The sequence below is a fragment of the Calypte anna genome, chromosome 13 (genome assembly GCF_003957555.1).
Source record: "Calypte anna isolate BGI_N300 chromosome 13, bCalAnn1_v1.p, whole genome shotgun sequence".
NCBI lineage: Eukaryota > Metazoa > Chordata > Aves > Apodiformes > Trochilidae > Calypte > Calypte anna.
The window spans coordinates 16,061,542-16,084,573 of NC_044259.1; the positions used below are offsets into that span (position 1 = coordinate 16,061,542).

At 42.3% G+C, this 23,032-nt stretch overlaps 1 protein-coding gene across 5 annotated transcripts in view; it reads right to left on the reverse strand.

Moving 5' to 3' along the window:
• The window catches only part of RAPGEF6 (Rap guanine nucleotide exchange factor 6), a 111,399-nt gene that overhangs the window by 51,279 nt on the left and 37,088 nt on the right, over nt 1-23,032 (reverse strand). For all 5 annotated transcript variants that reach the window (XM_030459351.1, XM_030459349.1, XM_030459350.1 and 2 more), the window contains exon 6: nt 21,483-21,626. In XM_030459351.1, the coding sequence (XP_030315211.1) occupies nt 21,483-21,626 (144 nt within the window). The remainder of the gene's footprint in view (nt 1-21,482; nt 21,627-23,032) is intronic.

Genomic DNA, 23,032 nt, shown 5'->3' on the forward strand with positions numbered 1-23,032 from the left:
GAGCCCAGCTGAATTTCCTATGCTGACATCAGTCCTCAGCTAACTTAATGCAAACAAAAACATTTCCTCCTTGAAGACCACAGATGTTCTATCAGGGGCACAAGAGAAGAATTCTTCAGATTTCCAAACAGCAGCAATGATGCCTTTTTGTAGTTTTCAAGCCAAGTGATGGATGAAAAAGATTCTCCCAACAGGTTCAGCTGAAATCCTGCAGCCTTCAATAAGATGATGTGGAGAAAACTGGTGCCTATCCAACTGTGCAAATTTCAGATTATTTCCCTCTTTAAAACATAAAAGATGGGTTTGCTGGCAATTATTTATTTCAAAACTGGTTTCCATTCACAAGCTTCAGTACATACTCCAGTTATTACTAGTACTACAGACATGAATACCAAAGAAACAAGGAGCAAGGTGAGACCATTCATGCCAATCTTAAAGTGCCCTAAAATCTATCCTTGTGGCCCACCTAAAATAACCTCAGGCTTACAAAAAACCTCAACATGTAACAAAAAGACATCTAAAAGAATTAAAACTGTCTAGAGGTTGTTCTACACCTCTGATAGCCAAGAGCTTCTTGGTCTTCATGGCTCCTACAGTGAGTAGAAAATAGAATCCTCTGAAGTATTACATTTCCTTAACTACAATAAGGTGAAACGAGGACAGAATTTCCAACTAAATTCTGGTGTTGCCTAAAACCACACATGTAATGCAATTTTAATTGGGTTTTCATATGTGTAAATTATAGATTACTGCTCTGCCTTAACTCCTGACAACACCAAGCGCCTGACACGCAAAGGTCTCTGCTCTGGAGAAGAAGTGGGGATTTCAGCTGGGAAAATTCAGTGAAAAAAAAAATGTACTGGTATTGATGAGAGCTCTGTAGTACTAGGAATATCTGACATGTAAACTTATGCTGCAGTTTTTACAACTACCAGTTAATCCAGGTCAACTCTTGTCCAGTCTACTCAGAGTGCAACATTTTTTAAATGTCAAGCAATGGGTTTGTTTTTATCAAAATGTGCCAGAAATGTTCAAAAAGACTTTTTCTCAGTGCCAGAGTTCACGTTTTAGTTTGATCTCGCCACTGAAAGCTGATGCAAGACTAAAAAGAGCCTTGTCTAAATAATTACAGTAGAAAACAAACTGTGACAGTGGTTACTGATGCTGGAGTTGTGTGAGGAGCTGACAATTCACAAGTCATTAAAGCTCCAGCAACCCCATGTTTGGGGAGCTCTCATCCTGAGACAATCCTGCAGGGCACACAGAATTCCAAATCTACATCGAGTTTCATTTCTGCTGAATAATTTATAAACTCTTATATCCACTGATTGGGAAAATACAGTGGTGATGATGGTTCCTCTCCACACATCCTCAGGCTTTGCTGTAATGACACACAAATGACAATCAGCTCCAGGAATGCACCCGGCTGGGTCCTCTGTAACATGTTAAATCTCAGCCAAAAGCTCCATATCGAGGCCCTCAGATCCTGTTTATGTAGGAAAAATAAAAAACCAAAGGACTTCTTTCTGTATTCATAAAGAAATGCATTCGTGGAAGTGAGGGGGGCAAAACAGGGCGGTCCCGAACTGGGCTGGAGCTGAAAGCAGAGTTGTAACAAAGCAGGTCTGAAACAAACAAAGTCGAGGAGGAAATAAATGAACAGATAGGTGTTTATTTGCATATCAAGAGCCTATTTCCGACAAAAACAATACTTCAGGAAACTGGCTTTTTTGTGCTGAAAAGCAGTATGAGGTGTGCTTGCATTTAACCCCAACAGACTGGGCACTGGAGTGTAAGAAACTCCAAGCTTGCTCAAAGAAATGGTCCCACTGTTCACACAAAACCATTTTTATCTTAAATTATCAAGCAAGGTTTTACAGAAAGTATCTTCCAAGTTGTTATAAAAAACAGAGCTCCACTATTAACTAAGTGTAAGGCAAATTTTTTGTCAGTCCAAGAGCTCAGGGATTCGAGTGCTGAGTTACCAAGAGGCTCTGCTCTTACCAATCAATGAGGATGGAGAAACAGGACAATCCTTCTCTTGCAGGGGATAAAGGAGAAAAAGACTACAAAATATGGAAGAGAAGAGACCATGAATACTCTGAGGAGCTGGGTGAAAATCCAGAAACCTAAAATGGAGGTAAACCATACAAATCAAAGCTCAGAGGAGGGAAGAACCATCAGGAACCAGAAGAGAGGAGCTCACAGGACAACTACCCCACTGCCCGTGCCTCCACACAAACTCATCAATGGCTGAAAAAGCCAAGTGAAGGAACACTTTGTTTGCCCTGAAAACATTTAGAATTCATCCTACCAGGGCTACGTCCCACGTAAGTTCATTAGTAAAGACAAGGATGACAGGGAATCAAATCAAGGACATGCTATCCTAGCTCTGGTTTTCTTCTGAGGAGCTGAAAATAATCTTTAATTGCATGAAGGTTTCAACTCAAGATCCTGGGGATCAAATTGATGCCCCCTGGAATCAGGAGATGGTGTTACAGGGATTTTTGTTTTGGATACCTAAAACTTGCAGCATGTCCCAGTGAGACAAATGCAGAAATAGAAATGGGACTGAAAAACAACACCAAGACTTCTGCTCTAACCCAAACACAAACTTCTACAGAGCAAATGCATCTTGTTATTATGCTCAGCATTATTAGATTTTATCTAAGCAGCAGAGAGAGAAAAATGCAGAAGCCTACAGGAAATAAATTGCTGTCTATCGCCATAAGACAAGTTTAACATGCACCTGGGATCTTAAATGAAAATGTTTTCCTTCAGGAGCAAACATTTTAGAAGCTTAGATGTTAATTCAAAACCCCTTATTTTCTATAAAAAGCACATTATCTCAAAAAGCATCCCCTTCTAAATATCCTCTCTTGATACATTATCCCATCACTCCGTATTTTCCCCATCCAGCCCTCCTGCTTCCCAAAGGAGGTAAGTGTGTATGCATTCCAGGCTTGGGAAATGGTTAGGATGTGCATGAAATTTCTATTAGAGGAGAACTACGTGCATCTAAATCGTTCAGAGCTCTTGATCATTGTGACTTCATAACACATCTCAGTTTAAGAGTCTAATCCCACAAAGTGCATTACAGACCATTAAACTGACACGGTGAAAGTTACCATCAGAATTACAAAGACCATCAGAATCTTGCTGAGATACATTTGAAATACATCAGTTTTTTCCCCTTAAAACACTGCATTGGTATCAGAGGAATTTGGTTTAAGTTGAATGCCTCTCGTTCTTGCAAATCCAACCAGCCTGTGCAAGCAGATCTCCACAGGACCAACATTAAGTCCTCTACCTTCCTCTGGAGTCCCAATGGTTTGACAGCTGGGACTGCTTTGATCACTGTCTGCCACACTTCTCGCTGCTTATCCTACTCACTCTGTTTGCTTAGGATGCCTGCATCTATTTATCTCATCTTCTACATCTACATCATTCCAGCTAGCACACCATCCCTAGGGCACAGAGCATCTCTCATAACGTGCGTATCTGCCCCTGCACCGGTACCTCCAGACACAGCTTACAGAGGAACAACCCTCATCTTCCTGCAAAGGAGATGGTGATCTATGCTGGACATATTTTTAAGTATCAGCAGAGTTTTGAGAAATACTGTTGACCTCTACAAGAGCTTGTACAGAAAGGCTGAAAATCTCAGAGCTCATCTTCAGGTGCGCTGCAGAAATTCGCACCGCTCGCAGCTCGCTCTCTTGGTTTCCCCTCCTTTTAGCAGCTCTTTACACAGGAAAACAGATTGTATTGATTGCTTTGCTTTGTCTCTGCTACTTTCAGAAGCTAAAAGGCAAAGAGTCTCTGGGAGATGAGGGGACACCACTACAGACACCCCTTATATTCAGGGAATATCTGCCAGGCAGTGACGGAGCTCCTCGAGCTGTCTTCTCCTATGGATCACTTCACAGCCACCCAAATTAAGCTCCCAAGGTTAAGGTTAACCTTCAAAAGTCTTCTTCTTTACATACCTGCATGAAAGCTTTTCTTTTTTGATTAGTCATATGAAACATGACTTCATTTTGCTCTGATTAAATAGATGTGTCATTACACTGCCACATCCAGAGCTGCTCTAACTGCAACTGAGTCAGCAGCCCATTTTCAGACTATTGCCCTACACCAGCTGAAAGGCAACTAATTAAAATATTCTGGGACAGGTATCTACACAAATCAAATAAACTTTTTATTTAAATACTGGGAAAACAAATGAAAAATCAGCTGTTCACTGCTCCATGTCAAGAAGTGGTTCTAGTTTCAAAACTATTGTAAGATACTTGACATTTCCAAGTTACACACTGCATATTTAAAATTCTGACATCACTTATCTTGCTGTAACATGCATTGTTGTAAAACACTTCTCACTGCAATGGTACAATGCTCAAATAAAACCAAAATGGAACAAATTGGGACAGCTCAGTGTGTTTAATCTTATGCATTTTTCTCTTCAGAGTGGCAGAGCATCATGAGCAGAGCAGTTTCAAAGTTTGTGGGGGGTTGCCACAATTTTGGGGAGGATTGTGGACTTTTAGCTACAGACTGGAATGCAAAACCACTTAAATTAGTTTTCTTCAGCCCTTAAAAAAAAAATGAAACAAACCTCCCCCTCCCCAGCATTTTATACCATTTCATTTATGAATAATAAATGAGTGAATAAATGGCTTGACTCGTATGGCAGCAACGCACTGGTTATCATCCACAGAGCTGACACAAGGAGATGAAAACCTCTCTCATTTCATAAAAAAATATTATTTTACCCCCCTACCAAGCCCTTATTTGAGGGCAGGGCTTCTTTTTTGTGGTTTCTCCCTTTGGCCCAAACTCTACAGAAGGAGCAGCCCCAGCTGAAGTGCCAAGGTGACTAAGCATTCCCATTTCTGAAGCAACAATTCAGACCTCCTTAACAAGGGGGGTGCAGGTAAGCAGAGCTTAAACAAACTCATCCTTTCATATTTAATGTCTACAGAGGAAAAAAGGGAAGAAAGAGGGTCTACATGAACACTGGAGACACAGATGATGGCACAACCAGGCCAAGCTTTGCCAGCAGGAGCTGGAAGGTGAGGAGCTGCAATCACCTGGCTGAGCACACGGAGCCCATCTGCCCCCCAAGGCCACCAAGATCCCCCCCAGCTCCACTTCACCTGGGGATGGGGTGTCCTCAGCACATGGGAAACAGCTACAAAATTCAGCCACAGGGATTTACACATCAATTTTTGGCAGCTGCCCATGGAAAGCCTGGAGCTCAGCACCTTCGCCCCCATAGTCTGCCAGCTTCCAGTCAGGTTTTATCAGACACACCAAAACCATCCAGGGAAAACCACCCTGCACAGGGACTCTGCACACTCAGCTATGTGTCTCCACACAGATTAAGACTCCAAACTTTTTGGGACCAAAGTCAAGAGCAAACTTCTTGCTCCAAAGTCAACGCTGTGTCTCATCATGGCACGAGCACAAGGTCTCTGCCGACTGCCTTCCAACCCTGCAGGCTCTCACATGCAAGAAAGTTGCACAGTTTTTAGTCCAGCCTGCATAAGCTGCACTGTAAAGCCAAATTTTAATAAATAATAAGAAATAAAGCTTCAACCTCAGGTTTATAAAGCAATTCCCATGCCTGAGGTGACTACCTCTTGGTAGGAGAATTAATAAAATACCAACAACTCAGCTGACGTTCTGACCCAGAACACAAACAGTAAGAGTCTGCCATATAATGTATTTTTAAATTTCTTTAAAGGCTTTTATCTCAATCTGTAGGTTTGCTCGAATGTTCTAGATTTCATTGCCTCCTTTAAAAGAAACACTCTTCCCAGTTCTACAAAATACTGCATCTTCAGACACAGAGTAATCTGTGTTCTTAAAGATAATTGTAATTACATAGTTCAGCTAAATAATTAACCAATTCCATAATGCTGCACAAAGCAAACAGGCAGCACAGCTTCATACAGCTTGAAAATGAGACCATCAGTGGGTTTGTACACCAAAACCTTCAACTTGGCAGTGCATGTAAGCAGTCATAATAATGTAACACTTCAGTAATACTTGCTTCATGTATTAATAGGCTAAAAAGCAACTTTCACACATTCCCTAAGCAAACGGCATTTTTTAGACTCCCTATTATTTTATAAGCTATGCATATATAAAATCAATTCCCAGATTTCCAGCTCCTCTTTTCCTGTTTAGAAATGATTCCACAAGACCAGGCAGTGCACAGCCAGGAGTTCAGCATCTCAGCCAAGCAGCACTCAGGGTTTGAGAAGTGAACATTCAACCAGCAGCACGGTTGTCAATACATGTCAGAGAAATGCAGCACAGACAGGAAAAAAAAAAAATAAAAATCTTACTTACTTTGGAGGCCCAGGGTTGGAGGCAGTTGGCATAACATCGAACAAGAAAAGCCATTTCTTAGGTTGGGGGGAAAAAAAAAAGTTTCCTTTCTCAAATAAAAGCCACCGAAGAAAAATATGGAGTAAAATCCCTTCTGGATTCTCTTTAAAAATCATAAACCAAGGCAGCAAGTGTACATATATGCAACTTCACAGGCTTGAATTTCACACTGAATTTGATTACAGCTTCCACTTTTGAGTGGTTTTCAGTATTGCAGTGAGTTAACAGCAGCAATTCCTATAAAAATGTTCCAGCTTTAACAAGCACGTGAATTCAAATCAGAATGTTTCCTAGCTTTTCCAATACAAATATCCACACGTTTCCCAGGCAAGAGGCATGCACCCAAAAAGTGCTGCTAAAATGGAATTAATTCTGAAATGGATTAGAACTGCAGGTTAAAGCAGCCATACATTAAAAAGGTGAGATATGAATTCTTCCGGTTCCTTTTTTCTCTTCACTAAAATGCCTTTACAAGTGGCTTATCTTCGGGTCCACTTTTCAGAAACTTCACATTCATATTGTAGATGAAATTCTGCAAAGGTTCTTCAGCATCTTAGGTGATTCAGGAATCCCACACCCTGGATATTAAAGTTTCTTCTTTATACTCTCGTCCATCATAACTGCAAAAATTGAATTAGTGTCCGGATTGTAGCTCCAGGATATATATGCTCTAACAGGTTTGCACTGTGGAATGCATTAAAAAGCCTCTGCAATACAAATCCTTTTCTCTTTTGCCCCCCCACCCCTCCTTTTTTTTTTTTTTTTTTTTTTTTTTAATGCAGTTTACAACTCTGCAGTGTTGCTTAGTATTCTAATGCATCAGTCGGACAGCCCGGTTAATCCACGCCTAGCTTTTCCAATTAAAACATTTCTGTAATGCACAACAAAACAGTCCATCCATGGCTACAGCAAGGCTGACTGCTGGAGTCCTAATTCCTACTATCTTTGCTTGCTTCTCAGCAGCTCCCTCAGGAGAAGCTCCCATCGATTGGATGCTCCGCAGCAAGATGAAATATCTAATAAGGAGGAAAGAGAGTGGGAGGGGAAGGGAGCTAAAAGGATGACATCACCTGTATAGAAAGCCTTTAGAAACTGCATTAGATCAATTGGCTACTGTATCTGCAGATGCAGCCAGCAGAGCATCTTTATTGACCTAATATAAACACATAGCAGTACAACAACTGCTCAGCAAAACACCCCTGGCTCCACGGTTAGATTTTAGATCATTTTATCAGCTATTAATGCATATGCTGTACCTCTGAATATCTTTCTTTTCCTGATTTTTTTTTTTTTTAATGAATCGCATGTATTTGTTAACACTTTCAACAGCATATAGGGGGATTATTGCTCCTCTTTGCATTCGAATTTAGAAAGAAGTCAAATAAAGAACTGCAGACATTCAGAGGCACGCACACACAGTTCCACCCATAATCAGTTCACAATAAAGTAATTTCTGCTTTTATGTATGGCATGGCACACATTTTTATCTCATCCCATACACTCATTAAAAGATTTCTGTCTAGAACGAGAAGTAAATATCCCATTGAAAGGTGATGTTTATAATTCTCCTCATTTTAGTGGGTTTTCAAAGTTTTGGTGGGTGGTTTCTTTTCTCCCCCTCAATCAAGCCCAATTCTTTTTTCTAACCCAAACTGTCTTAATCCCAGAGAAGTCAATTTCATTTTAGAATTTTCTTGTGCAATTAAAACCCAAAATATTTGCAAGCAGCTTAAGTATCTTGGACGGCAGCCCAGCCTGCTGCAGAGCTGCTCTGAGGAAGCACCTAAGAGATCCCACACCTTCGAGCTGGGACTGCCACGATGCTTTCAGTTCCTAGAAGGCAGATGACTTCTGCTACCCTGGAAAGGATGGAAAGCATGGAAGAGAAAGGGAGGGGGGCAGAGCTTCCTGGCTCTGTTAAAACCATTATTTACTCCTCGGGATCATTTACTTCATCTGCAAGAAGGGGCACTCACTGTTTCCGTCTTCCTCTCTTTGGAAAGAATTTTCATCGCCATGTCCTCTCAGCATTCCCAGTTTCCCTCAGATTTCAGGGTAATTCTCCACAAACCAACTAGCCCATGATGGCCATACCTCCAGTAGAGAAGAGGAGCTTCCAAGAGTGGCCTGGTGGCAACAAGAGCCAAAATCCCCTCTTTTTTTTCTTTTTTTTTTTTTTTTTGTTTGTTTGGGGTTTTTATTTTTGGTTGCTTATTCTTGAATACTGAATCAGTTGTTTGAGGCAATCCACAGAAAGCTCTTTTTCATCTCCCGTGCCAACGATGAAAGTTCTGATGTTTTGGAAGCCAAGTTACACCAGTGGGACACCCCACCCCATCTCAACCCAACAGCTCCAGTCAGCAGCCATCCAGAAGTTGAATTCTCCCCAGCACAGAACCCAAGTTGCGACAAGAGTTGCACCAACAGTAGGAAAAAAACCTTCCCCCAGTGCTTTCCAGAACTCTCTTTAAAGAGACAAACAAACAAACAAAAAATTGGCATTGATATATCTGAATTTACTTAACCTCTACTAGACAAGGAAAACAGTGACAGATGCAACCAGGCTTCATAAAAATTCCTGGGTGCACTTTGCATTTAAACATAAAGGAAAAACACAACTCCATTCCTCTGCTTGCAGAATTTGCACACCCCAAATCCATTTGATTTTTTTCTGAAAGCTGCAAGAACTGTAGATAATTCCTTCAGATTTTTCAACTGCATTATAGTGGCTATATAAACAGCTGCTTCTTTTACTGTTCCTTCAAGTACTGAACAATAGGAGAGATGTCTCAGCTTCACCTGACGTGGAAGCTGTACTCTCTCTCCTCATAATTCACAAAACTGCCTTCAGAAGCTTCTTCACCATCAGCCAGAAAACCACACTGATAAACCTGCTGATGAAAGCAGCAGACAACAGCCCAGACACTTCCAACGCCGTGCTACCTGGATCCTGCTTCTCCTCACCACAATTTCCAGCAAGGAGAAATGAAAACCCTCCCAGCCAAAGGAAACCTCTCCCTGCCTGCCCGCCCGCCGATAGCGTTCACACAACTCAGCAACCCGGGCAGAGATTTCCCCCCCAGCACCACCCCTCCCCTCCCAAGATGCTTTTTCAGCCCTCTGCATTGTGCAGGCAATTCAGCCCCCACCAGATTTTTGGCACGGATGCCAGATTTTACAACTCCTGTAAACAGCAGCTCAATAACGGGAACAAAATTCGATTTCCTCCTCGGGTGTGTGGTTTGGTTTTTTGTTTGTATGATTTTTATTATTTTTTTCTTGCTTTTTGCCTTTTTCTTTTTTTTTTTCCCCTTTAAGTGCAGATGACATCATGGCTCTGCTCCCACCACCAATCAGCTCAGCGGTGGTCCCAGGGGGCTGCAGCCAGCCCTGAGCAGGGGGAAAACCTGACCTACTTCCACACCCCAGCTTTTGGGGCATTCCCCCCGCCCTCCAACACCCCCCCCCCAGTCTCTTTTCTGGGTTGTTCTTAGGTGTTGGTTGTTTTTTGTTTTTTTCACCACGCTCCCTGCAGCAAGTTTGTAGAAATGGGTTGGTTTCATCTCCAAACTAAAGCAATTTAGGAGATGAAAGAAAAAGCTGATGCAAAGGCTGCTCTGCAGTGATCACCAGCATAATATTTGTGAAGGACTGCAGCACCAGGCAGAATCACAAACAGCACATGGCATTTTAAGCCAGATTCCTTGTTTTCAGAGAATTTTAAGGAAAAAAAACCTTCAGCCTGCAGCCTCCAAATTCAAGGTGCTCTTTGTTTCTTAACGCAGATTTCCTCCCATGCTTGAAAGACCACTCCATGCGTTTCTATGCATGGTATTCCCTGTATCCTCCCAAAAGGCTGCCTGAATCCTTCTGATTCCTCAAAAAATCTGCACATCCTAATTGCCCAACCAAGTCACTGAAAAATGGGCTGTTTTTACCAGGCTGGGAAGGCCTTTCATGATTTAACTGCCCGTTCACCGTGGAGTCGAGGCGTCCTTCATTTCAGGCCCCCACAAACTGAAGTTGTGGAAAAGCAGAGAGCACTGGCAGCTGACAGCAGAAGGTCCCTGTCGAGCAGCACTACTTTTTTCCTGATCAATCAGCCAAAGAAAAGCCCATTGTGCAGCCCCAGCGGGGAGGTTTGAGCACTGGTCTCAAAGCCATCATGGCACTGGCTGAAAAGGCAGAAGTCACCGGCGTGCCGAGGGGCCTGGGACTGAGGGTTGGGTTTGTCCCTTTTGTCCTCAGAGCCAGGCAGACACTGTCACACTGTCCCCAGCTATTTAGATTTTCTCCTTCTTACAGCATCCTGACCCCCAGCCCAAGGAGGGGGCTGGGGAAGGAGATGAGCAAGAGGAGAATGGCCAAAAGGCAGCAGCATAATGCAGAAATACCTTTGCACGAAGGGCACCCGCAGCAAGAGGTTATTTCCAGATACTGGAGTTGTTGGAAGGGTTTTGGGAAGGCAGGTGATGGGGAAGCATGGGGTGAAGCAGCTGCAGCCCCTGCTCTGCTGGCACAGCTTGCTTGATTCAGTGGCCCTGGCGTGCTGCCTCCCCCCACCATTTAACTTAAGCAGCTTAAATGAATCATTATATTTAGAGGTCCCTTCCAAACCCAGTTATTCTAGGATTCCATGATTTTCATGGCAAGGTTAGACCCCCGGTAGGGCTTCTCAGGAATTTAAAGGAAAAAAAAAAACCCAATAATGCAACTCTCCACCTTGTTTCTGACCCTTTTAGGGAGGGGAGGCAGGGAAAGCAGCTCCTGTTCCCCTTCAGGGTGACATTGCTGGCTGCAATCCTGGTGTACACAGCTTTCCACGGCAGCGCTTCCTAACAGGCTGTAGAAAAATCCTACAGCAAGATCTGTAGGGCTCGTAAGCAGTATGAAAACACAATCCATCCTAAGGGAAGGAGAAAAGGGAGGGGGGAGAGGGAGGGCAGAGACTGTCATCATCCCTGAAGTGATGTAAGCTGCTAAATATAGCACCAGCAATAGAGAAGGAACAATAAAAAAGGCACCACGGACTCAATCTTCCCCATTGCTGTCGCACTACCCCAAACCATCTTATTCCAGACGTTGTGTTAAGCAGGGAAAGGTCATCTCCTGTTTGCAGTGATTCACATTTCTATGGTTTATCATACTTGCTTAAATGTGTTTATAAATTACAGCCCTTCTCCTGCAGCTCTCTCTCTGTCTGTGCACACTCTCTGCAGGGCTGGGCAGCAGCATGATCAGCATTGCAAACAGGGACCACGCCAGCACGAAGGGGGGGAAGGGGGAAACCCCCTCTGCTATGGGCTCAACCAAAAACTTGTACAGTTTGCACTGAGATGATTCATACCACGCTCCTCCCTTCCTTCCTGACGTCTCATTTCGGCAAGGGGTGGGGAGGTTTGGGAAGGTACACGACCCAAAAGTCTCTGGTGAGGAGGAGGAGTGGATACCAACCCCAGAAGAGGGGTTTGTGAGTAGGTTTGTGAGACTGAATCCCCCCAGAGATACTGAAATTACAAATTCTCCAATACCCCACAGCAAAATTTCCCAAGCATATTGAGAATTTTGCTCATTCCAATGTCACCTTGACCTCGTCTCAAAACTGAAAGCACAGCCTAAACCCAACATGGACCTGGCTGTAATTTTCAGCTCCCACCTGCCAGTTGGAGTTTCACGTTGAAAAACTGCAACACCCCCCAATATAGATACTCATTTCAATCACCAGAAAAGTCAATATGAAAGCCATAGATTTTGTATCTTCCCTTAGATACAAAAACCCTATTTTGCACCTCAAGTCAAAACGGGCAGATGAAGATGATTCAGAACACGAGGTTCCTGCACATTTCTCACAAAAACAAGACCTCTGGTTAAACGACCTTGAGAAAAGCAACTCCACAGATGAGGTTAAAAATCACTAAAATGCCACTTCCTATAGTTCTGTCAGTTTTCTTGAGGATTAACACCAAACTGAAAGCCTGAGAGCAGGAACTGGAGAGGGATCCAACTCCTCCTACCAAATTTTAAAATCTCTCTCTAAACAAAAGGTGATGCTGAACACTCAATTTTCATTTGGCCAGCTTGCCAGCACTAGTGACCAGCTTGAAGAGCACATGTGACACGAGTTTCATCTCAGACTTAAGACCTCAAACACTCTTTTCCCCAATAAGGACCCATGGCTGGGGGGTCCCAAGCTGCTCTGCTATGCGAGGAGCTCATGGACAGGAATCTCAGCTGTCCCTGGATCCAGGCTGGGACCAGCCAAGGTGTAGCATGACCTGAGCTTAGAAAAAGCATCAACAGAGGAGAAAGAGGTGGGTAAGGCACTGGTAAAAGTGCTCCTGAGGGGTTTATCAGGAGAACGACAACAGCACAATGAATGGATCTCAAAATGTGCCTTGCTGGAGAAGCACAGACCCTCAGCAGCTCTGCAGGGTTCCCTCAGCAGGCTGAAGCATTTCCAAGCTTCCTGGTATTCTGGTATGATCAGCCCTAATTGCCTTTAAAAATGAAAAAAAAGCCAAGCACGTTGGATATTTTTCCTCAGCATCCTTTGGGGTCCCCTCTGTTTGCTGAGAGCAGCAAAAGCTCAGTGATTCTCACCCCATCTGAGCAGTGGGCCAGGTGCCATTCCTACACCCCGAGCTGACAAACCACAACTGTTAAGCAAAGGTTAAAAGAAACAAAAACCAAAAGCATAAAGACAATATAAGCACTGTGGCTACATTACCTCAAACTAAAAATTAATCACATCAGAACAAAAAAAACTTTAATATTCGGTGACAGAAAGCAACTCTGACTTGCAAAGAGGAAGTCTCAACAAGGAATTAAGCTACCACAATGGCCCCATTTAGCCTGAGCCTTCCATTTAATCCACTATTTCAAGTATTTCATCTGTCAAATACACCCCCATTAAGAAAGTTTCCACCTATCAAATGTAAAATTACAAATGCTGTTAAATGTCATTAGATAGCAATCAGTTTTGTGCCAAAACCAAAGAGATTCTTCTAGCTACTCTCTCATACAGACCACAGTTTTCATGCCAAGTTTTTCAAGGAAAACAGGGCATCCAAATGCTCGTGTTATGCACTGACATTTTCTGAGAGTGATTTTTGCTGAAAATTGCTCAGGATATTCTCAGCCCCTCCCTTGGTCAAGAAGGCTCCTGAAAAAAAATAACTGGGTTGATGCAAATTTCTCTGTTCCAAATTACAAAACCATTTTAACTTGAATACAATGCTGAGGACATCACCACCACAGTCCTTTAAAGAAGTCTTCAGTGGTAACCCATTGATTCAAACTTACAACTCAAACTAAAATCCAAAATGATGTCCAAAAAATCCAAAATGGATCCAAAATCCATTGCTTCTCCCTAAGGCATCACAAACCTAAAGCTGAGGGAAAGGCTGAGCTGGCTACACATGAGAACAACAAGCAGGCAGCTCCACTTGAGCACAGCATATTGAACACAAACAGCCCAGATGGAAGATAGGAAATAAAAAACAGCTCCTCACATGCTACCATCTCCCTGCATACAGGCGGCCAGCTTGCTGGCTACTGCCCTGTTGGTTTTCTACAGGAAGCTACTCAATAGATCATTTCACAAGAGCATTTAAAAGGTGGATCTAAACAGAACTGCCAATTCATACAAAACAAGGTTTCCAAGTCCCCAAAAAGGCTGCAACATCTTTCTTGGGTGCAGACCATGAACGACCTGAGTGATGTGATGCATCTGTGAGCAGTGGGTGCAACCCTTCCACATCATTCTCAATCTAGTTTGCAGAAGAGGCTGCTTATAAAAAATTAATGACTTTGAAACTGCCACCCAACCCCTTAGGGCCCATCCAAACAGAGATTAACTCTCTGAATATGCTACATAAAATATTTTCACAGGCATTTTCCAAGGAACTGAGTTGATTTCTACCGTGGCTTACATTTGTCTGCAGTGAAAGGAGGAGGGAGAACCAGATAACTGATTGTTGTGTGGAGAGCACATTAATCATGATCTGAATTCTGCTTCTTGTGCAATCTGCAAAATATCCAGATTTTTTTGAAAGGCTCCTCTGCTACAAGCTGAAAGAAACATGGAGAAACAACAGGCAGAGCAGAACATCCTCCCACACCACTGGCTCAGGTCAAAGTTTGAGCAACTCTCTGGTTCAGTCCCAGTTAACAGAGTGGGGAGGTTTCCTGCAGACTGTGCTCAGGATCCATTGCCACACAGTTCCAGGCTTCCTGGTGAAAGTGCTCAGTTGTAAAAACACTGATGTGCTTGGCCTGCAAGTAGGAAACAAGTGTAAAAATAGCCACACATTTTTCTTGAATTATCAAAGACAGCCAGGCACAATTCTGGTGTCTGCTGAGCAAGGGGAGGGTGACACAAACCTGCTGGAACAGGGACAATACTGGGGTCATGGGGCCCATCATCACCCCAGCTTCCAGCAAGGCCTGGGGAGGGAGCAGCTGTACAATTAAGTGCTCATCTTACTCGAGAAAGGTTTAAAGAGAAGTCTTTGAGGCTGGAGAAGAATAGAAGGAGCTGGAAATTACAGTGTAAGCACTTGTAGGGAAAAAAGAGAAGGAAAGAAAACTTCTTTAAAACAGTTGGCAGAATACGTGTGATCACGTGGCAAAAATTAGCTGCTTTTTCAGCTGTATAAATGGCAAAAGATGAAGCTTTGAAGAAAGATCACAACCTCTCAGGGTAGCTTTCCCCAGCAGCAGCAGCTCAGTATCCTGTTCCAGAGCAGGAAGATGCCTGTCCATCACAGAGCAGAATGATGCCACATCCCCACATGTGCTCTCCCAAGGGCAACAAGAGGGGCTGCACACTACAGCCAGCAGCCAGACCTGAGCAAATACAGGTGCTGCCTTAAAATAAACCCTCCCCAGTTTCAGGTCAATGTGGTTTCATTTGTGAGTCACTCTGAAATGCAGTTAAACAGCTGCACGTCACCTCCAAACCAAGGTGATTTCTGTAATCCATATTTTATCTATAACCTGCTTCTCCAGTCTGCAAAACCTTCAGGAAACCTCCTGGATATAAGTTTTTAATAGCTACAGCCACTTTCGTTATGGATGAATTGGGGTTTAAATGCTGTGTGTGTTTTTAGTTTTTCCAAAAATGACATTTTAACTGGAAAAACACAGATTTTCACAGAAGGGTAGGACTTTCAGGCAGTATTTCCAAATTTTGTGCACAGCCTATCCAAGTCATTACTCTTTGGAAACTGCAGACTCTCATTACTTGGTCTTGGAAGCACCAGTGGTCTATGGAAATTTCTAGGAAGCTTTTTAATGCCCAGAACACTTTGGGGGGAGTTGGTTTGCTAATGCCCATTGTAACCAGCAGCAGACTTTCACCCAGTCTTTGACAATACCATGGCTAGCAGAAAAAAAAAAACCAAAAAAGCAGCAGACAGAATCAATATGTAAAAGAAAATAGGAGCAAATGTGTGTTTGGCAATTTTCCCCTTGCTTACAAAGGCAAAGGGAAGTGTCCCAGGGGGACAGACAAGGGTGAGCTTGAGATGCTGAGCCTGGGTTGCAGACAAGCCATGCAAACACCTCTGAAATCATTTGTTAACAGAGCCACTTCACTGTTATGTCACTCCCAACCTCTTTCTCCAGCCCCAAAGCCCAGCTGGACAGAGAGCAATTTCCATTTCCAAAAAGCCAGGGGCTCAGCCAGGAGCATTCCCCTCCTCTCCTCTTCCCTCTGGGTGCAGCCACAGCAAACCCACAGGTTTGGCTCAGGAAGTCCACGTGCTGCAGATGCAGCTGCTTTGATCAAAAAAGGAAAAAAACCACTCAATATGGCAGTTTAACAGAGCTGAACCTTCTGCAGAGGTCCTGGCTAAGGGAGGGTTCCCCACACACTGCTGGCTCTGGAGCAGATCTGACCTGTGAGGTGGGATCCAACCTGGCCCACATAAAGTTGAAGATGGAGATGAGAACAGAGAAAATCCTCCTGCTGGACAAAGTGTCAGGAAGAAGGGACTTGCATTATCTCTCTGCATTGCACAACACCTCCTGAAAGCTACCAGGGACATTAATTTCTGTACCAAGCACACAGCAAGACTTGTGGATTCCAGCAAGACCCAAATTTTCTTCTGATTCATCGGTTAATAAAGCCAAAATTCTGTCAAGCATTTGTTAAGTGTCAAAAATAGGAAGCATGGACATCAGCACACTAAAAAGCAGTGAGCTGTAACGAGCAGCAGAGAACAATTTTAGCCCTTCAGAGATCAGCCACTGCCTCATTACCATTACCTGATATTCCAAATAAACAGATGCCAAGGGATGCTGTGTCCAAACTTAAGACAAGGCAGCTGAAGGCAAGCTGCAAGTCACTCGTAGCTCTTTCAGATCAATAAAAGGTACCATTTCAGCAAATTTACCTGGCAGTTAAAAATAGATTATAGAAGACCCACAGGGTTTTGTAGCATTCAAAAGGGAAAGGATTAGTGGTGGTAAAGAACCTAATGGGTTTGATTCAGGATATTGAAATGCGACTTAACTTCCCACAATTGTGAGATACCCTGTGCTAACTCCAGCCTCTGACAGGATTACATTAAGTAATGATCAAAGAACAAGAAAGTTGCCACTCAAGCAATCTTCACTGACAAACTGCTCTGAAGATAAATGCCTCTACAAGGCTTCAGGAACGTTTTTACATGATGCAAGTATTAAGATACTGTACATTAAAGTTAATATTATAATAATCTTCTAAACCTCATCATCCTTTCAGAAGAGGTGTTTGGTTTGCTTTTTTTTTTTTTTTAAAAAAAAAGGTAAATTTGCATCTCTGAGAAAGGGGATTACTACTTAAAGTTTGGTGCAGATTTCTCTAATCTGTTCCCTGATGAACTAACAATGACAAAAATTCATGTTCACTTCATTGAACTAGGAAGTTGTGGCTTCCCCATCCCTGGAAGTGTCTCAGGCCAGGTTGGATGGGGTTGGAGCAACATGGGCTGGTGAGAGGTGTCCCTGCCCATGCAGGGGGTTGGATTTAATGATCTTTAAGGTCCCTTAAAACCCAAACCACTCCATGACTCTATGCATGTATTGTTTTTATTTAAAAACCAGTCACAAAAGTTTGGGACATGGCTGAATGCAATCACAACTACTTTTTCCTTTTGTAATGAAGAAATCCAACTGCATTACTTCTTGAGTTGAGAACTAGACACAGAACTAGAAATAACTCTGTGGTTATCTTGGTTGTGATAACATTCTGCTGCACACCCCTGGTTCCTGCCTGGATTCTTATCTGCATTACAAGCAGTAGTATGCACCCTGTGCTTATCTCCTAAAGATACACAATCTTACTAACAAATCAGGTTTGAAGCAGGTACAACCACTACCAACAGCATATTTCCTTTTAATTCCTTTAGCTGGAGTAAAAGCTTTCTCCAAGGGATGAAACTCTGGGTTGGGATGTCACTCTGGGGATGACATGAAGGTGCAGAGACAAAAGTGACAAAAATTAAAGTTAGCAGAAGCCAGAAATGCCCAGGGATAAAGAGATGCCCTGCAGTAAAGGGGATGCTGCCTGCCCCAGGTAGAGAGCCAGCCACATGTGCTCAGGCTTCCAGCATGGCATTTGCCTTGCATGTGAAACACCAGGACAGAGCCACCTCCTCCAACCAGGGCAGCAGTGTTACTCATGCTGAAAAAAACACTTGAGAAATGCTTTGCCAAACAACATTTACCCTCAGGACCTTGCTGGGTAGCTGTGCTGGAGAAGAGAAAATCCCAGTGCCAGCAGAACCCTGACACAGCTGCTGAGCACCCCTGCAAGAGCTCAGACTCTTCACCCCCCTGGTCTAACACATTTTCTTGTGTATGTATTGCAAGAACAAATTCACATCACTATGCACTTTGAAGACAAAAATATAAACCTGTTCAGTTTGAGTGGGAAGAAAGAACACTGTCAGCATATGTTCACAGGATTTCACTGAAAGAAAAACAAAAAAAAAAACCCAACTTTCAATCCTTGTTCTGCAGGAGACCAGTGTTCTTGTGAAACAATATTGTTCTATGAACCACAAAAATGTAGCAGAGGAGTCCAATGGTAACTCCTTCATCAGAAACCAACCAGATGATCCATTTTTAACATAAGATCATCCAAGGGGGAAAAAGAGAAAAATACTGAAGATCCCAGCTGAATAATGTCAACTGTTCAGAAGGTATTAAGTTAATTTAAGTGCTAGGGCTCTTTTACTTAAATATGAGGCATAAGAGAAATTAAGAGCTTCAAAGTTCATAAAAATCATTTTAAATATTGCTTAAACTATCTGCAAACCATTTCCCAGCCAGTCACAAGGATTTCTACAGAGTAAGTTCCAGCAATAACAAGCAGGGAGTTCCCAGAGAGAAACTGGATGTAAGCTCACATCACAACCTAATGGGTAATGTTTAATAAAAACAAAGTTTAACCTTGATTATAAACACTAGTCACAGTATATTTAATGTACAGAGATTTACATTTAAGAAGTAAATGGAGATTGGGTAGCTTAAAAGCAAACAGAAACACATCTATTTAATGAAAAGAAAAATTCTGAGCTGGGATGAAGCAACACTGAATTTCAACTCCTATAGGATCTACATTTTCTGTGGAAAGTAGAAAACTCTGTCTGAGAGATCAGGCACTTAAACAGTGTCTTGTGGAGTACTTTGAGACCAGGAGAGCCCAACTGAGGTCGTGGCAGAGTGGCTGGAAAGCCCCAAGCCCTCCCTGAGCAAGCAGAGCTCACAAAAGGTCCATCAGGCTCCATTCAGCATCTGTCAGAGAGCATTTAGTAACAGGCTGGGGAGTGAAATACAACCCTGCATTTGTTCATTAGCATTATGCCAGAGAGGAAAGCTGCCTGTTGAGTTTGTAAACAGTTTTCCCACTTGGACAGAAAACATTATTGCAAGTTCTTTGTCAAATAAAAGTTTCATTCAGAAACCTTCCTCCATAGCCTGCCCATTCTCACATGGTCTGACGTGAAGGGTCACATTATGGAGCTTGTTTTTCAAGACCACTGGGAACCCACAGCCACTTATGAGCAGACTCATGTAAGTACAAATTAAACCTAAGCACAGGCCAAACCATACCTCAGAAAAAAAAAAAAATAACCCTTATTTCACGAGATTGTAGTGGAATATATAAAAATACAGGCACTCAAGTTTTATTTACTTGTCAAGCAGGCAGCTGGTTATCATGTCTTGATTTCTTAGTCATCTCTTGAGTTACAAATTAGTTTTCACTACACCAAGTCCTGTGAGTGTGACACCTTCCAATGAGGAGCTCACATTCCAGCAAGCAAGGGTTGGTATTTCAGTTCAAACTGCTGAAAACCCAACAGCTTGCAGATTTTCTATCAGAGGTGGCTGTTTACTCCTCACCACTTGGCACACACTCATCCAGGAAACACCTAAGCAGTGCTAAAAGGACTCTTTTTAGATATTCCTAAGTGACACAGAAGCAGGTTTATGAGTATGCTGTTGATTTATCAAGTTTAGGTCATTCCCCATCAAATGCAGACCAAAATATATGCATTCAAAAATCAGAGGAAGTCAACAGAATTTCAGTTTGAAACTATATGCACGGACACACATGGCAAGATAAAGAAATAAAACACAAATAAAAAGCCTCACAAGGACAGAATTTGTCAATCACAACCCTGAGAATGTATCACACCAACTCCTTGCACCAATAAATGATAATCCCTGGAATTATTCAGGAAGACATGATTTGGTTTTTCAGAGACCTCTCCAAACAAGCTGCACAGGTAGCATCAGCATCACCTGCTCCTGAGATTTCCCTCCTCTAAGCACTCAAACCTGAGAATTGTTTTCCATGTGCTCATTTAATGTCACAGAAACACCAAAAAGACAGATTTTGTCATACACAAATTGGAATTTAATTCCTAGTAACTATTCAGGGCATGAGGCTCCAACATCTCCTTTTGTCAGTAACTAATTCAGATCACTTCTGACAAAAATTCAACACGTGACAGTTCTTGAAACGAGATGGCAGAGGACATAAAACTTCAAGAAGCATCTTCTCTTCCTGTCACAGCAGCAAGAGCTCTTCTGCTTACATGACAAATGCCAAAGTAACCTTTACTAATGCTGTGGAGGGTCTAAAACCACCACCTGTGATCCAACAGCTACCAACATGCAAAAAACCAAGCAGTTTATTCTGAAAAAGAGCAATTCTTCTGATTTTTTAACTATCTGCACACATCAGATGTTTTGAAACACATCAACTAAGAGAGACTTTGTACCTTTCAGAGACATGAAAGGGGAGAAACGGAGTTTCTTTTCTGCACATGAAGAGTACTCAAGGTTTGTATACTTTAATGTTACAACTGTACTTTAACATTTAACCTTTGATTCCCAAAGCAAATGGAAGTATCCAAAACAATTCTTTCCAACGAAATAATTTGTCTAGATCACAAGTATAACCTGCTACCAATCAGGAAGTTTGGTATGTGGAAAATAATGGTAAAGATAAACTTTCATAGAAGCATTGTGGCCTACATGTGTACGTGTCATCACACAGCAGAGATGGTATTGTCTGTGATGTTATTTAAGACAAGTAAATGAGTTGCTGTTACACTTTTTGATGCTTGAGTTACCACTAAATCATTTTTAAGTGAGTAAACATAACCTAATAGTGTGAATACCCTATCCTACTGCACTCCTGATTGACCCAATTAAAAACTGTAGCTCAAATTTATTAAGGAAAAAAGAAAACCACCAATTCCTACATTTTACCTAAAGAGATCCAAGTAAAACCAACAAAAAAACCCAAGAATGACCCCTTCTCTGTCTAGCCAACATGTTAAGATTCATTTATCATCTTATAAGTGAAAACCCTTAAACCAAAATCTCTTCCCTAACCAGTGGCTTCATCTTCACTTCCACCTTCACTCCAACGCACTCCGCTGCTCCACAAGGAGAAATAAAGAGTTTTTTAAAGTGACAAGCACAGACACCTTCATCTCACCAGTTTTCCTCAACAAAACCAAAGGGCAGGCAGCTGCAGGAGCAGCAGGATGCCAAGGAGAGCTGCTGAGAGAGAGGAGACTCACCGAGAGGTAACTGCTGGCATCCACGTTGTCCGTGATGGTCTGACGCTCGCCCCGCTGGTTGATCTTCCGAAACCTCCGTCGGGACTGCCGAAGGGGGACTTCTCTTTGCAAGATGTTTTCCTCATTCTCTTTGGAGTTCTCCACCTGAAACACACGGTCAGGCTCCTGGTTAAACATCCAGTTCTTCCATAGCCCCGAGAGCCGATGGAGCCGTAGGAAGCTCATGAGGAAGGGCCAAGCATAAGGTGAGAGCAGTCGGAGCAAAGGACTGGGGATGTTTCACAGAACCTCTGCTGCATGGCTCAGAATTACGTTTTATTACAATGAGCCAGAGGCCACAGTTTCCTTCCAGGAAACAGTTTTTTTTTAAAAAAAAAAAAAAAAACAAAGTGCACATATCCTCTAAACAATGTCACTCCCCAGCAGAAACACTTTTGCACCCACACGTATCCTACAACTCAAGTTACAGACAATGCTCATTTCCAGCGTCTCCTCCACTCACAGAAGTTTCTTTGAGTATTTACAAGTTGCTAAAGGCACCAAGTTGTTTCCTGTATGTGATTTTTTTAAAAACAACTTATTATCCAATATCATCACACCTAAACAACTTTAAATATTCTAGTTTTTTATAAACAGCTGCTTCATACTGACTTACAGTTGCTTTCAACATATTGCAAAGAAGTAACTGGAACTTGATTCGTATCTTGACATTAAATATTATTTATGATTAAACACTAAGGTAAACTTACTGTTTGTGAAGTCAACATGAAACCTTTCTGACTAGTTACAATTCCTTTTTCTATAAAAAGCAGTCCCATCCTTTCCCATTTCCTTTTAATGTTTTGGAAAAGTATTTCCCAGCAGGAAGCAGAACAGACAAGCATGCAAAGAGGCTGCAGCTCCTCTACAGTTCTTTTACCCTACAGGAGTTTCTACTGTCCTCAATGATTCCCTCCTCCTTCCTCCTCCCTCCTAATTTCTTTTTTTTTTCCAAATTTCACTTGAAAACCCTAAATGTAAGACTTTAGCCCTGGAATCAAAGAACCACCTCAGTGTCTTACATTGCCCTCACTTCACTCACTTGGGTAAACGACCTGAAATTCAAAATTCAAAAGTTAAGAAGGAACAAAAACCAGAAAGTAACAGAAATGAACAAGGAAGTAACTGAAATATCTAAACCATCACAAAAGTGGTAACACACCTACTTCCCACATGGCTTTTTTCAAAGAGCTAAGTCTATCTGAGGTCTGAGGAAGGTGCAAGCAGCAAGGGCTTTTTTTAAAAAAAATTATATAAATACCAACATTGACCACACAGGTTAAGGATTCAATAGCCAGAAAAGAAGAGTGAATGTCACACCACACCACAAAGAAAGCAGAAGATCAGAGTTCCTCTAGTAAGGGACAACCACACTTTTCACTAGAATTTTACTACCTGTCTGCAATGCACAGGACAATAAGCAAAGATAGTAGCACAATAGACTAAGGCTGTAAAAAAAATACAAGGCATGTGGGCAAAGAGATAAAACCAACACAAAAAGTCCTTGAAAT